The 13,296-nt window shown below is 36.5% G+C and overlaps 1 protein-coding gene across 3 annotated transcripts in view; it reads right to left on the reverse strand.

Moving 5' to 3' along the window:
* The window catches only part of LOC105034060 (universal stress protein PHOS32), a 24,851-nt gene extending 13,460 nt beyond the window's left edge, over positions 1-11,391 (reverse strand). The window contains exons 1-2 of one of the 3 annotated variants that reach the window (XM_019846865.3): positions 10,359-11,391; positions 1,597-1,895 (exon numbers count right to left, since the gene is read on the reverse strand). In XM_019846865.3, coding sequence (XP_019702424.1) covers positions 1,657-1,895; positions 10,359-11,139 — 1,020 coding nt within the window. In that variant the 5' untranslated portion in view covers positions 11,140-11,391 and the 3' untranslated portion in view covers positions 1,597-1,656. The remainder of the gene's footprint in view (positions 1-1,596; positions 1,896-10,358) is intronic. The other 2 variants (XM_010909081.4, XM_029261494.2) reach the window with 2 other exon arrangements.
* Positions 11,392-13,296: the final 1,905 nt, after the last annotated feature.

A 13,296-nucleotide genomic window follows, 5' to 3' on the forward strand; every position in this document is an offset into this window, starting at 1 on the left:
AAGGACTTAAGCACCCTGCTTCACATGATGACAATGTTAAGGCTGAGCCTCACCACTTGAAGGCAAAGATTGTGTTTCATTTCATGGTCATTGACAATGTTCATCTTGGAGACAATCTATTCCCCCATAAGAGGTTAGGCCGACAACTCCCCATGATATCTATCTTATCTAGTTACCTAGAACCCCATCTAGTCCACCATCCCCTCTCTCCACTTTCAGTGGTTTGGTGAACCATTCCTATCCCTTTCACTTCACCCTTTGCTAATGCCCCTTACCTTTCTTCATACATCCTTCAGCTCCCCACTCGCTATCTAATCCTTCCGTCATGCCAAGACCCTAATTAAACTCACATTCCTCTATCCACCTTATGTCATGCTTAGTATCGGCATTGGTCATCTTCTAGTTGAGATTGCAAAACAATAAGCTTCCCTGGTGACTGCTGGGGTGGACATGGAATGGAGCAAAGAGAGAGAGAGAGCAATTAAACCATTGTGGTAGTTCCAATGTCAAGCCCTAGAGAGGAAGCAAAAAGAGAGAGTAGGCCACTGATCATGTAGTTGGGCTAGGATTGTGGAAAAGGGAGAAAAGAGATAAGATTTACACTAAAAGTAAAGAGATAGGTTAAGAGACAGGTGGGATCATGGGAAATCTTATGATGAAAGAAATGACTTAAGAATTTCACCAACATCAAAATACCCAAAAGAAGATAGTTTTAGTATACTTCTTAGGTCTAGTGTAGGAAACAAAGCAAATTTCAGCAGCAATATAATCTAGATTTTGATTAACAGCAACCATAAAAACTAAAAATGAAAGGTCAATAACCAAGTTCAATATACCAACACCAAACAGATATAAGTCCCAAAAGAAATATCCAAGAATCGAATCTTTCCAGGCTTAACTATTAAAAGAAAGTAGATAAATTTTGTTGAAGGTTAAGAAGATAATAGGTTACGGTGGTTGCATGAAATGCCGATTATCTTGGATGAGAAGGCAAAGATTGATGAGGTTCAAGATTACAATCGGTTCACCAGATGCGAGATATCCATAACCTCCAAGATTAGCGCCACTGCGGTAGACAAACTCCAATATAAGAAGGATGAAAGACGAGGATCTGAAAGAAGTAGAGAGGCAAGAGAGATCAATCCGAGCGCAAGAAAGAAGCGACCACAAATCAGAAAATAAAGGAAAAGCTGTATGTAGAAAGAGAGGAGGATTTAAGATTTTTGTAAAATCTCTTTTCTTTCTCCCCTTTCCCTAAGAACCAAGAGCCAATATTTATAACCTTCTTTCTCCTTGCTTCCTTTTTTCTCCTTTTTGATTGATCCAAAAATACCATTTTTTCTCTTTTCTCTTTTTTTCACTTTCCACTTTTTCTTTTCTTTCCCTCTTCTCTAATAAGATAAATCTATTGGAGAATCATATGGTCCCTACAAATCTAGATTAGCATCCCCATTTGGTTAAAACTAACAAAAAGATTTGGTTCAGGTTTGGGTCAATCTATCCAATCTTTCTCAAATTCATTAAGCTGGATTGAATCAAACACCATAAACGAAGTAAAGAAAAATGATGACTTGATGAATAAAATAAAATAATAACCTGATGCGTTGCATCAGTTCTCTCCAAATGGAAGAAATCTCGACCCATCGAGATAGCCTCTTAATAGCTTTGGTATAGATCCTCTTCAAGCCGGTGCAACTCTATCTCCGAAATCCAACTGCTATCAATCACTGGACGCCCTTGCCAATGTACCAAATATTGATGATGTGTACCCCGACATATCCTAATCTCGTGAACGTCTAAAATCTCCTCCATGCCCTCTGATGTCATCTCTGCATATACAATGAAAGATAGCATCTCAGCAGCTGCATTAGTGGGTGTGCCCTCTGATGTCATCTCTGCATATACAATGAAAGATAGCATCTCAGCAGCTGCATTAGTGGGTGTTACTCTATGATACTCAAACAAATCACTCACATTAAAAACTGGGAAGATAGATACTTCTTCTAGTAGATCAATAAGATAGGCATTCTTTTTCAGCTTCTTGAAAATCTTGAATGGTCCAAACTTCTTCCTGTCCAGCTTGCTATAATTTTTGACTGGAAAACTCTCCTTTCTAAAATAAACCAAAACACTCTCTCGCTAAAATCCATACCTCGATGGTGTAGGTCCACTACTGCCTTATATTTGGCAGCAGAATCCTACAACCTTTTGCGAACTTGCTGTTGTACATCCTGAATCTATTTTAAGTAGGACTCAACTTCTGCACTAACTCTACCAAGATATGGAATGGATGTTTGATCAAGAAAATGGAGAATAGAATGGCCAAAGAGGGCTTCAAAAGGAGATTTTTTTATGGTTTTGTTGATGGAACTATTATATGCAAACTCAGCTTGTGGTAAGATTAAATCTCATTGTATTGATCTTTCACCCATCAAGCATCTTAAAAGGTTATCCAAAGATCGATTTACCACCTCTATCTGCCCATCAATTTATAGGTGATATGAACTGCTAAAATTTAATTTACTTCCTACTTTGGTCATCAGAGTTCTCCAAAAATGACTTATAAATTTAGCATCCCTATCTGATATGACTGACCTAAGAATGCCATGCAAATGCACAACTTTATTGAAAAATAGTTTTGCAATATGTGATGCATTGAACGTCTTTTTACAAGGAATAAAATGGACCATTTTAGTGAAGCAATCTATAGCCACAAAGATTGAGTCAACATATCATGTAGTTTTGGTTAGGCCAAGAGCAAAGTCCATAGAGACATTTTCCCAAGGAGCAGAGGAAATGGAAAAAAGATTATATAAGTCCATGTTCTATTTTTGACCTTTTAACATTTGATAGGTCACACAACATTAAATGAATCATTCTATGTCCCTATACATGTTTGGCCAATAGAAAAACTTTGAACCAACCCCAAGATTTTATCCCATCTGAAAAATCTCCCCAAACCGCTACCGTGTAGGTCTTGAATTAAGGACTCTCTCAGCGAACCCTCTGGGATGCACAACTTGGATTGCCTAAAAAAGTATCTAGACTCAATGCAGAAATCAGAGAATAAATTAGTGTCAGAAGACAAACATTTTCCCATGATAGGTCCGAAAGATCGTCTTTGTACTGATGCTTAATAGTCTCAAGCCCTAAAATCTGTAAGAAAGCAGTGACAAAGAGATAGGTCCTATGGCTAAGGACATCAGCAATCCAATTGACTACACCCTACGTATGGCTCAAATGAAAAGTGTATTCTTGTAGAAATGCAGTCCATTTGACACACCTCTTATTAAGGTTCTTTTGGAAATTCAAATAACGCAAGGTTTCATGGTCTGAACTAAGGATGAACTCTTGATGAATCAAATATGGTCGCTAATGCTTCAAGGCCTGCACAATCACATAGAACTAGAGAAAATATGTAGAATAATACAATCGAGCATCGTTTGATTTCTCACTAAAGGCTATGGGTCGCTTTTCTCGAGATAACACAGCCTTATTCCCACACGTGAGGCATCACAATCAACTTCAAATACCGTACCAAAGGTAGGGCAAGTACGAGCGCACTCGTGAGCTTGTCCTTAACCATTTTGAAGCTTTATTCGGCCTCAAGAATCCAATAATTTTTTTTTCCTTTCAAATAGTCAGTGATTGGGGCAATCAACCGAAATATTGAATGAAGCGTCAATAGAACAATGCAAGTTCATGAAAGCTTCAAATTTCAATGATGATTTTTGAGGTTGTCTAGTTTCGAATCACCTTGATCTTAATGGGATCTACTTTAATCCTCTTGGCAGACACAATATAGCTTAGAAAGATGTCAGTTAAAAAGGTACACTTCTTAAGGTTTAGATGTAATTGATTTTCTCTCAAAGTCTGAAGCACTTGTTGCAGATGGTTCAGATGGAGTTCAAGACTTGCGCTATAGATCAAAATATTGTCAAAGTATACCACAACGAATTTTTCAATGAACGACCGCAACACCTAATTCATGCTACACATGAAAGTGCTTGGGGCATTGAAAAGCCCAAAAAGCATAACTAACCATTCAAATAGTCCTTTGGTTTTGAGAGTCGTTTTCCACTGGTCTCATAGTTGGATACAAATCTGGTGATATCCGCTCTTCAGGTCGACCTTAGAAAATATCTTCGCACCCCCTAGCATGTCAAGCATGTCATCGAGCCTAGGGATCCCTGATCTTGTTGATAGCATGATTATCTATGCACATCCACCATGTTCCATCTTTTTTGAAAGTGAGGACAATAGGCACAACCACGGGACTCATACTCTTTTTAATGTACCCTCTCTTCAACAAGTCGATGATCTATCGATGTAGTTCTTCATACTCTACTGGGCTCATCCTATAATGGGCTAGGTGTGAGAGACTCGTCCCTAACACCAGGTCAATGCAGTGCTGGGTATCTCTCATAGGAGGTAGGCCATCAGGGAGTTCCTTCGGCATGATGTCAGAAAATTCATCTAACATTGGTCGAACAACCAAGAGAACCTTAGGATTTCAGTTGTCTCTTTTATCAGTGAGGCATAAACCATAGGGGATCTTACTAGATTTTTGGCAAATTGGGACTTGTTCAAAGCCATCATGGATTGCCCCTTAGTAGATGATAGTTTTTGGGATAAATCTGACTTAGACTTCGGCTTTGATGTACTGTTAAGTGAAGTCAGCCTAATTTTTTTGTTGTCCTCAGTGACTATGCATGTGTTCTCCTTCCTATCATGTACGGTGCTACAGTCAAACTGCCAAGATCTTCCAAGAAGCAAGTGACATTAGTCTATGGACATTACATCGCACCATACCTCATCAATATAAATCTTTCCCATGGTAAACTAGACTTCGTCACATTACTGAAACCTCATCTTCGTCCTTAAACCAGGCAAGTCGATAAGGTTGTGCAAGCTTCTCAGTTTTTAATGAAAACTTGTCAACCATCTCTTAAAAGACAAAGTTCTCCATGCTCCCACTATCATTTATAACAAAGAAAAATTTTCTCTCAGCATTGCAGACAGTTCCAAAAAGACTGCATCGTCTCCAATCATCTTTGATAGTTTTGCATGCTACTATGACTCAGTTGATCACTAGGTTCAGTTCAGTAATTTCAGCAGTCTCATCGAGGATCTTGCTGTCTCCAATAGCATCTTCCTCTTGCACTTTTACCTCTTTTTTTTGTTCACTTTCGTTGACATTTTCAATCAAATTTGTCTTAGGCTGAAACTATCTCAAAGAACACCCAAACGATTTATGACCTGGTTGTTTATACTTGTAACCAATGATATTAGACCCCAAGGGCTTAGAACCTAAAATCCCCTTACCCTTAGTATCAACAAGTTTTGGAGGGAGGATAGATATTATTTGTCAGGGTTGGTTTGGTTCCTACAGCGGTCTTCCCACTAATATTTTTCTGTCGGAATATTTGCCTTTTCAACTTAGACTTGGCCTTAAGTGCGTGACTATAGACCACATGGATCCGTAGAAAATTATAAAAGATTAATTCATCCTGAATTTGAGGGCAAAGCCGGGCAAGATAGCGAACTATTCGCTATTCTTCATCCTCTTTAAGGTCATTGAGGATCTGCAAGATATAAAATTCCTCGATGTATTCTTGCACCATCTTAGATCCATGCCTAAGATTGTGAAGTTTTTGGAATAAGATTTTTTGATAATCCACTAGGAGAAATTTTTCTCTAAGCTTCTCTTTCATTCTTTCTCAAGAGGCAATGTTTTTCTTGTCTTTTCTAACCCTATCATTTTGGACTTGCTTCCACCAAACTATGGCATGACCTTTCAACTTAAGGGAGACAAACTTGACTTTTTTGTCCTCGGAGAACTCTTTTCACTTGAAGAATTGTTCTAACTTGTCGACCCAATCTAAGAACTATTTGAGTTCTAACCTACCCTCAAACTCACTGACACCTACCTTAAAATCCTGACCCACCGTGTGGTGTTCACTTGATGTTGGATCAGCTGATTTCTCCAAAGAGATAGGTCAAATCCTTCTACATCATGATCACTCTCAGAATTGGTAGCTCCATCCCCATTGTATTGATGAGTCATGTTCATGGCTTCTAATATTTGTTGTATTTGATTTACTTGATTTTGCATATTTTTCATGGCCTCTTGTTATCTTTCATATGCCTCTCTCCAATCTCTAGAGTTTTCTAAATGATTGTTCGTCATTTTGAGTGCTAATGGTCCTACAATGAGGTGTTAATGATTTGAGAAAGTTGCGAATGCCAACAAGATGCCAGAGATAGATTTTCAATACCCTTTTTTTCAATCTTTCTAAATAACAATGAAATGCAGATGGGATAAGTTCATGCAATGTGCATTGTTGTCTAGATAGACAACCCCAAAGAAGGGGTGAAATAGATTATTTAAAAATTTTCATAATCTTAAAACAAGTATATACTCAATTAAAGTAAACTAAAAAAGAGTATGATAGAAGCAATAAATATGCACAGCAAAACAAATAATAAATTAATGCATAAAATAAGAATTAGAACAAGCAATACAAATACAATCATTTATAGTGGTTCGGTGCTAAATCCAACATCTAAGTCCACTCTTTAAGTCTTCATACTTGAAAATTTTACTATAATCCTCTTAATTATAGTCTGATTGTTTTAACTGGACTCACAATTAATCCAACAGATTGTTTTAGTAGGCTCACAGTCAGTCCAGTTAATTTTGCATAGAAAATCAACCAAAATCTTTCTAATTAAGTCATCCAATTATCCCTAGATATAGTCAATACAATGCCCAATTACGAGCTTGGACAAGCCTATCCTATAAGTTTCTATTCCATAAGTTTCCATCTGAAAAAACTTACAAAAAAACAAGATATACAATAGAAGTTACAAATAACAAGTAAGAGCACAAAAAGAATAAAACTTGTTAAAGCTCAGTTGAAGTCGATGATGAATGCTCTTTGAAACTTTGACTCCTCTTCTTCAATCAATAAGGGGCTTCTTTGAAGATTATTATGGATATACTCAAGGTAGCTTACTCAATAAATACTCTTGAATCCTCTCTTTTTGACTTGCTCAAAAATATTCAATGCTTTCATCAAGAACTTGAGTTTTTCTCTTTTCTTCCCTTTTAGATCCACTTCTCCAATTGATTTCACATCTTAAATGCACTTAAATTTGATTGGAGGAAGTGTATTAGTCATTAAAGAGGTCAAACTAGCCATTGAAAGTCAAATTTGTCCATTTGAAGCTTGCAAAAAAACTAGCCGTTAGGCCGTCATCGCAATCGAGTTGACTCGAATTAAGGAGTTGACTCATGCAGATTTGAAGTCGACTCGAGACCAGTGCAAAAAATCTACTCTCTATCTTCCTGAGAGAGTTGACTCGAGTATTGCTTGGAGTCTACTTGAGGTCTGTGCTACTTGAAAAATACTTCCAACATACTTCAAATATTTCTCCAAATACTTAAAATATTTCTCTAACTTTAAAATTTGTTCTTCTAAGCTTCTATATGCTCCTTTAAATGTTCAAGCTCATTATCACCTCAACTTATGACTTGCAACTTGACTTTCTTCAAAGTATGTCATCTCAAACATATATAATTTATTCTTAAAACTCTTTTAGCTTGGCTTCTTTGACAGAATTTCTTTCTTGACTTAATGTATCTTTGTGAGCACCTAAGAAACTTTACAACTATTCTTGAAACACACAATTAGTACCATTTATACTCAATGTTTTATTATCATTAAAATCAATTCTTGGGTCAACATGCATGTAAGGAGGAATGGTTCTAGTAATGCATCTAAATGAAAACCTTTGGATCGGAACTTTCTTTGATACCACTTAATACAGCCGCAAGTATTGTTACAGTACTGCTTAATATACTCGCAAGTGTTGTTGCAGTGCTGCAGCCACTTTACCATAGCAGTGTAGTGGAAAGAAGGCTTTAAAGGATAATGCAATCCTAAATTCTGAACCTAAAATTGATAAGATCTTTTAAGTTGAACTTAAAAGTCTAGCGTAAGAAATAAAATAAATTTTAGTAGTAATATAATCTATATTTTGATTAACGACAATCATACAAACTAAAAATGAAAAGTCAACAACCGAGTTCAATACATCAACACCAAGTACATACAATAGTCCCAAAAGAAACATTCAAGAATCGAATCTTTCCAAGCTTAGTTACTAAAAGAAAGTGGATAGATTTTGTTGGAAGGTTAGGAAGATAATAGCGTATGATGGTTATGTAAAATATTGATTATCTTGGATGAGAAGGCAAAGATCGATGAGATTTAAAGTTGCAACCGATTCATTAGATGTGGGATATTCACGACCTCCAAAGTTAGCAGCACCATGGTGGACAAACTCCAGCACGAAAAAGATGAAAGGCAAGGAGAATCCAAAAGAAGTGGAGAGGAAGGAAAGATCGATCTGAACATGAGGAAGAAGCGACCACGAATCAGCATAGAGGGAAAGCCGAACATAGAGAGAGGAGAATTTAGGATTTCTATGAAATCTCTTTTCTTTCTCCCCTTTCCCCAAGACCTAAGAGCCAATATTTATAACCTGCTTTCTTCTTTCTTTCTTTTTTTTCCTTTTTGATTGGTCCAAAAATAATATTTTTTCTCTTTCCTCTTTTTCTTTTTTTTTTCCCTTCTTCTCTAATAATATAAATTTGTTAGAGAATCATGTGGTCTCTGTAAATCTAGATTGGTAGCCCCATCTAGCTAAAAATAAACAAAAAGATTTGGTTCCGGTTTGGATCAACCTATCCAATCTTTTTCAAATAATTAAGCTCGATTGAATCAAACACCACAAACAAAATAAAGAAAAATAATGACTTAATGAATAAAATAAAATAACAGTATGATGCGCTGCATCAATTGGACTAGAAATCCTACAGGAATTGGGTTGGCCCATCTAGCACATATATGCTAACTATGTGCACATATTGTGTTTAATATTATAGAATATAAGGCCCAACTCAACCCATGTCAACTAGACCTCTTGCAATCCAGTCCCATGGGGTGGAAAAAAAGATGTGGTGAGATTATTTTTTTCCTCCATATGGGATTCAGACTGGCCCACTTTGAAAAATGTTTGTGAATATTGTGAAATGAGTCTTGTCTAGCATGTGTTCTTGCAAATCCTATGGGACTATACAGAATTATCCCAAACATGCCCTTAAAGCAAATCCAAGAATTAAAAAGTCGGTAGGATTTGTGTAGCCCTCTTAGTGGTCCCCTAGCTCTACTTGCTATTTTACTAACAAATATTTTACATACATAAAAAGAAGTATGATTTTTGAGATCAAAACATCTGATAGTGAAAATTTTAAAATTGATCCACAAGTTGCTTCATTTTGAAGAAAACATAGTTCGAAAATACCAAGAGCCTATTTAGATGATTGAGCTGAAAATTCTATAGCATTCATGGGTTGGGCCAGTACAACTAGCAACATCACCGGATTATAGGCTGGGCTAGGCCATATTCATAAATACCAGGAATAGCTTACAAGTGGATTGGCCAAAATCCCATAGGGAGAAAAAATATCTAGCAAAAGCCGAGGCCTTTTTTTTTCTCCCTATAGGATTCGAGACGGCCCATTGCAAAGCTATTTCTGGATATTTATGAATATAGATGTAGCCCAGCTTATAACCTTATGATGTTGTTAGCTGTACTGGCTCAATCTATGAAATCTATAAGATTTTAGCTTAATCATCCAAACAGACCCTAAAAAGATCCCATTCCCCCACACAAGATTTTATTTTTTTTAAAAAACATGTCAACTTTTTTAGAAGGAAGCAAATAATTCATAAAGCTATTCGCATATTTGGATGTACGGAGATTCTACATGGTAAGGTATGAAAGCAGTCATTTGAGATGAAATCACTGTCTCCAAAAAAGACAGGATTCCTTGAATTTTAGCTTACGTATACACAATGAATCCTAATGCTATGGTCATTATGATAGGCCTTAAGAGGTATGACCTATGAAAAGGATTCATAAAAATAACCAATAATAGTTTGGATAATCCTTGATGAGGGATAGTTGCATATGATGTTTAAGATAGTAGCATTGACCAAAGCATCACCCATACCATAATTAAAAAAAAAAAAGAATCACCATCAGATATTCAAACAAAAATTACAACCCACTCCCAAACCTCCAAAGGTCAAACTCCTCTTCAGTCATACCACTCAAAGATATCAAAATTCATGTAAATATGTGCAAATGACTTCAAATGTATCCTAAACCATTGAAAGCATCGAAATTTACCTTTCCATACCTAAAAGCACCGTAAAAAGGAGACTTTAATTTACCTCTAACCATAAAATTGGAAATTTTAAAATATGAAAGGATGATTAAATCACCTTTCTTTCCTTCAGTGGCATCAGGGCGCTCATGCTCTTCTTCTGGCACTGGCTGCAGCTCCAAACCCTTCCCCACCGCCCCATCACCACCATCCACTGATGATCTCCTGGCCCCCGATCTGGCACCGATCCCATCATCGGGGTAACGTACCACCACTACAGGGCACACACAGTGGTGGACACAGTAGTCACTGACACTTCCAAGCCGGCTCTTGCTGCTTCTCTTCGAGGCCCCGAACCCCCTGCTCCCCATGATGACGGCGCTGAGGCCGAGCCTCTCCACCTCGAGACAGAGCCTCTCCTTCATGTCGTGGTCGTTGACGATGTGGATCTTGAAAGGGATCTGAGCCTCCACGAGGGGCTGCGCCAGATCCTGGGCCTTGGTGGTCGTGAAGGTGTCGAAATCATCCTCCAGCTTCTGCTGCGACTCCTCGGAATCGGGCTCCTCAGCGGCGGCCGCCGTGGCGGCGGAGACCGAGAGGTCAATCGAGCCCCAGTCGGCGCCGTAGAGGACACTGGTGGGGCGGACGTGGAGGAGGATCACGGCGTCGCCAGGGCGGAGGTAGTTCTGGACCGCCCACCGCACGGCGTAGGCGCTCTCATCGCTCAGATCGACGGCGATCGCGATCCGGCGGTGGGAACCCGGGCTCGCCGCTGCCGCCGCGGCCGAGAAGAAGAAGCGGGGGGAGGACGGCTGGATCGCCTGCGCGGCCGCCACCGCCGCCGCCGGAGGCGGCGCGGCCTGGCGATTGGGCTCCGGTGGTGTTTGCTTGGGATTCATAACACGATTGAGGGTTCCTTTCTTAGTTTTCGGGAGAATTTTGTAGTGTTTTACAATGAGAATATGGAAGATAGAGGGTGTAAGGGTTTGAGATCAGATCGTCCCCCGTTCGTAAAGCTTAAGAATTTTAGTTTGTTATTTTCCACCCGAGAACTGTGAGGAATCAAAACGACAAAAAGAAGATACGCCAGGCAAGTAGGCATTATATAAGTGGATTTTGTCAAAGGATAGTACACATCTCCCGATCTCCGCAACTTCCTCTCAGGATCTAAATAAACGCATATTTATTAGATATATAATGGATGTTCAATAGCATAAAAATAGATATTAATATATGCCAACCATCTCATCTCTTTGTCTATACTTATTAAACAAAAAGAAGAGGAAAAATCAGAGCCCTCTCCAACATTCAAAAAAAACAAAATAAAAATAATTACATAAAATTAGATAAAAAATAAAAATCACATAAATCTAGAAAATAAAGAAAAACAGTTCAAAAGAAATCCAACTATAAGTATATTAGCCAGAGAATTTTTTTTTTTTTGTCTCCTTATCCGTGCAGAGGAAAACCACACGAATTCAATATAAAAGAAAAACAATTCAAGAAAAATCCAAGCATGAGTATATTACTGGACTTTTATTTTTTATTTTATTTTTTTCTTAAATTTTTATTTTTTTAAGTATCTCATAGTTTGGCTCTATTTCTTCCTACAATTCCTTCAATTATTCATTTTTCTTATAATGATAATATTTGAATTGCTATAGGATTAAATCTAAAAAGCAGAACTTAATTCCTACAAGTAGTAGGTTTTACCATAGATACCATGTGGATGATCATAATATCTTCAGAAGTTTCTTAGAGGTTTTGCCAAAGATACCATGTGAATGCTCATAACATTATCAGATATCTTTAATCTTTCACCAAATATATAAATCAAATAAATTATTATTAATAAATATATATATATATATATATAAATATTTATTTAGTCCATTAAAATTTGTTAAGTACAAATAGAATATATAGTAGCCGATATATATAGTTAAAACCTTATACTTTTAAATTTATTAATATATATAATATTTTTTTCTAAAATAAATTAAATACATATTTTTTTTGGTAACAAAATCAAACTATATTATATCTAACATAAATTGTATACAAAAGTGTGAACATGATGTTTCTAAATATAAGGTAAAGATACGCCGTGTGTACTCTAAATAACAAACATTGAAAGAAACAACGATAATTCGATACGGTCCCTTAAGAAGTATGTATGCTTGTGGTTTATAACTACTAATTGAGCTCCAGAGGATAACGACAAAAGGTAGAGCTACAGAACAATATGGAAACAAAACAATTGACATATATAATCAATCTTTAAGTAAAAGTCTATTTTGAGGAAGCAGATGATGATAAAGTTGAGTAGACTTTATTTTTGTACAAAATAAAGATCATGCTACCAATGAAGTAGTAAACAAATTATGACCGTAAGCATATTGTCCGGCAATATATTCCTAATGAAAAATGAAGAAGAAAACAATATCCTGCATCCAACATTGATGAACGAAGTAATACCATTGAACTAATTCTTTGTTATAGGTTGGAAAATGAAGAACATGCAGTGAGCTTGAAGGCAACAAAGAAGATAATATACACAAAAAATAGTGAACATAGCTGAAACCAAAATAGTAGGCCAACTATTTTGTCTGAAGTTTTTGCATATAAGACATCTATATCACCATCTTGATATCCATCTATATAGGAATCATATATAGCAACACACAGACAACACAGAGTTGTGTATTACGCATCAAGATAGATAAAATACTTACAACTTACAATCATAATGAGACATATAAGATAGTAAACATCTAACCTATATTAGACAATAGAAAATATAGATAAAAAGCTTTCCTATTTTCATAATATCCTTTTCTTTTTTCTAAAATCAAATACATATTTAGTGATAAAATATTATTATCACAAAAGATCCAACTTAGTTTGCAATGATACTAGTTATCATAAAATAAAACCATAAATAATTAAGAATAAAAAATATTAGTTATATAATAATATATAGATGACAAAATTTATTCATCAATAAATAGCCAGTATTCTACAACAAAACTATATATGTTACCAATTACATTCTA

Source organism: Elaeis guineensis, chromosome 5, assembly GCF_000442705.2.
Source record: "Elaeis guineensis isolate ETL-2024a chromosome 5, EG11, whole genome shotgun sequence".
Classification (NCBI taxonomy): Eukaryota; Viridiplantae; Streptophyta; class Magnoliopsida; order Arecales; family Arecaceae; genus Elaeis; species Elaeis guineensis.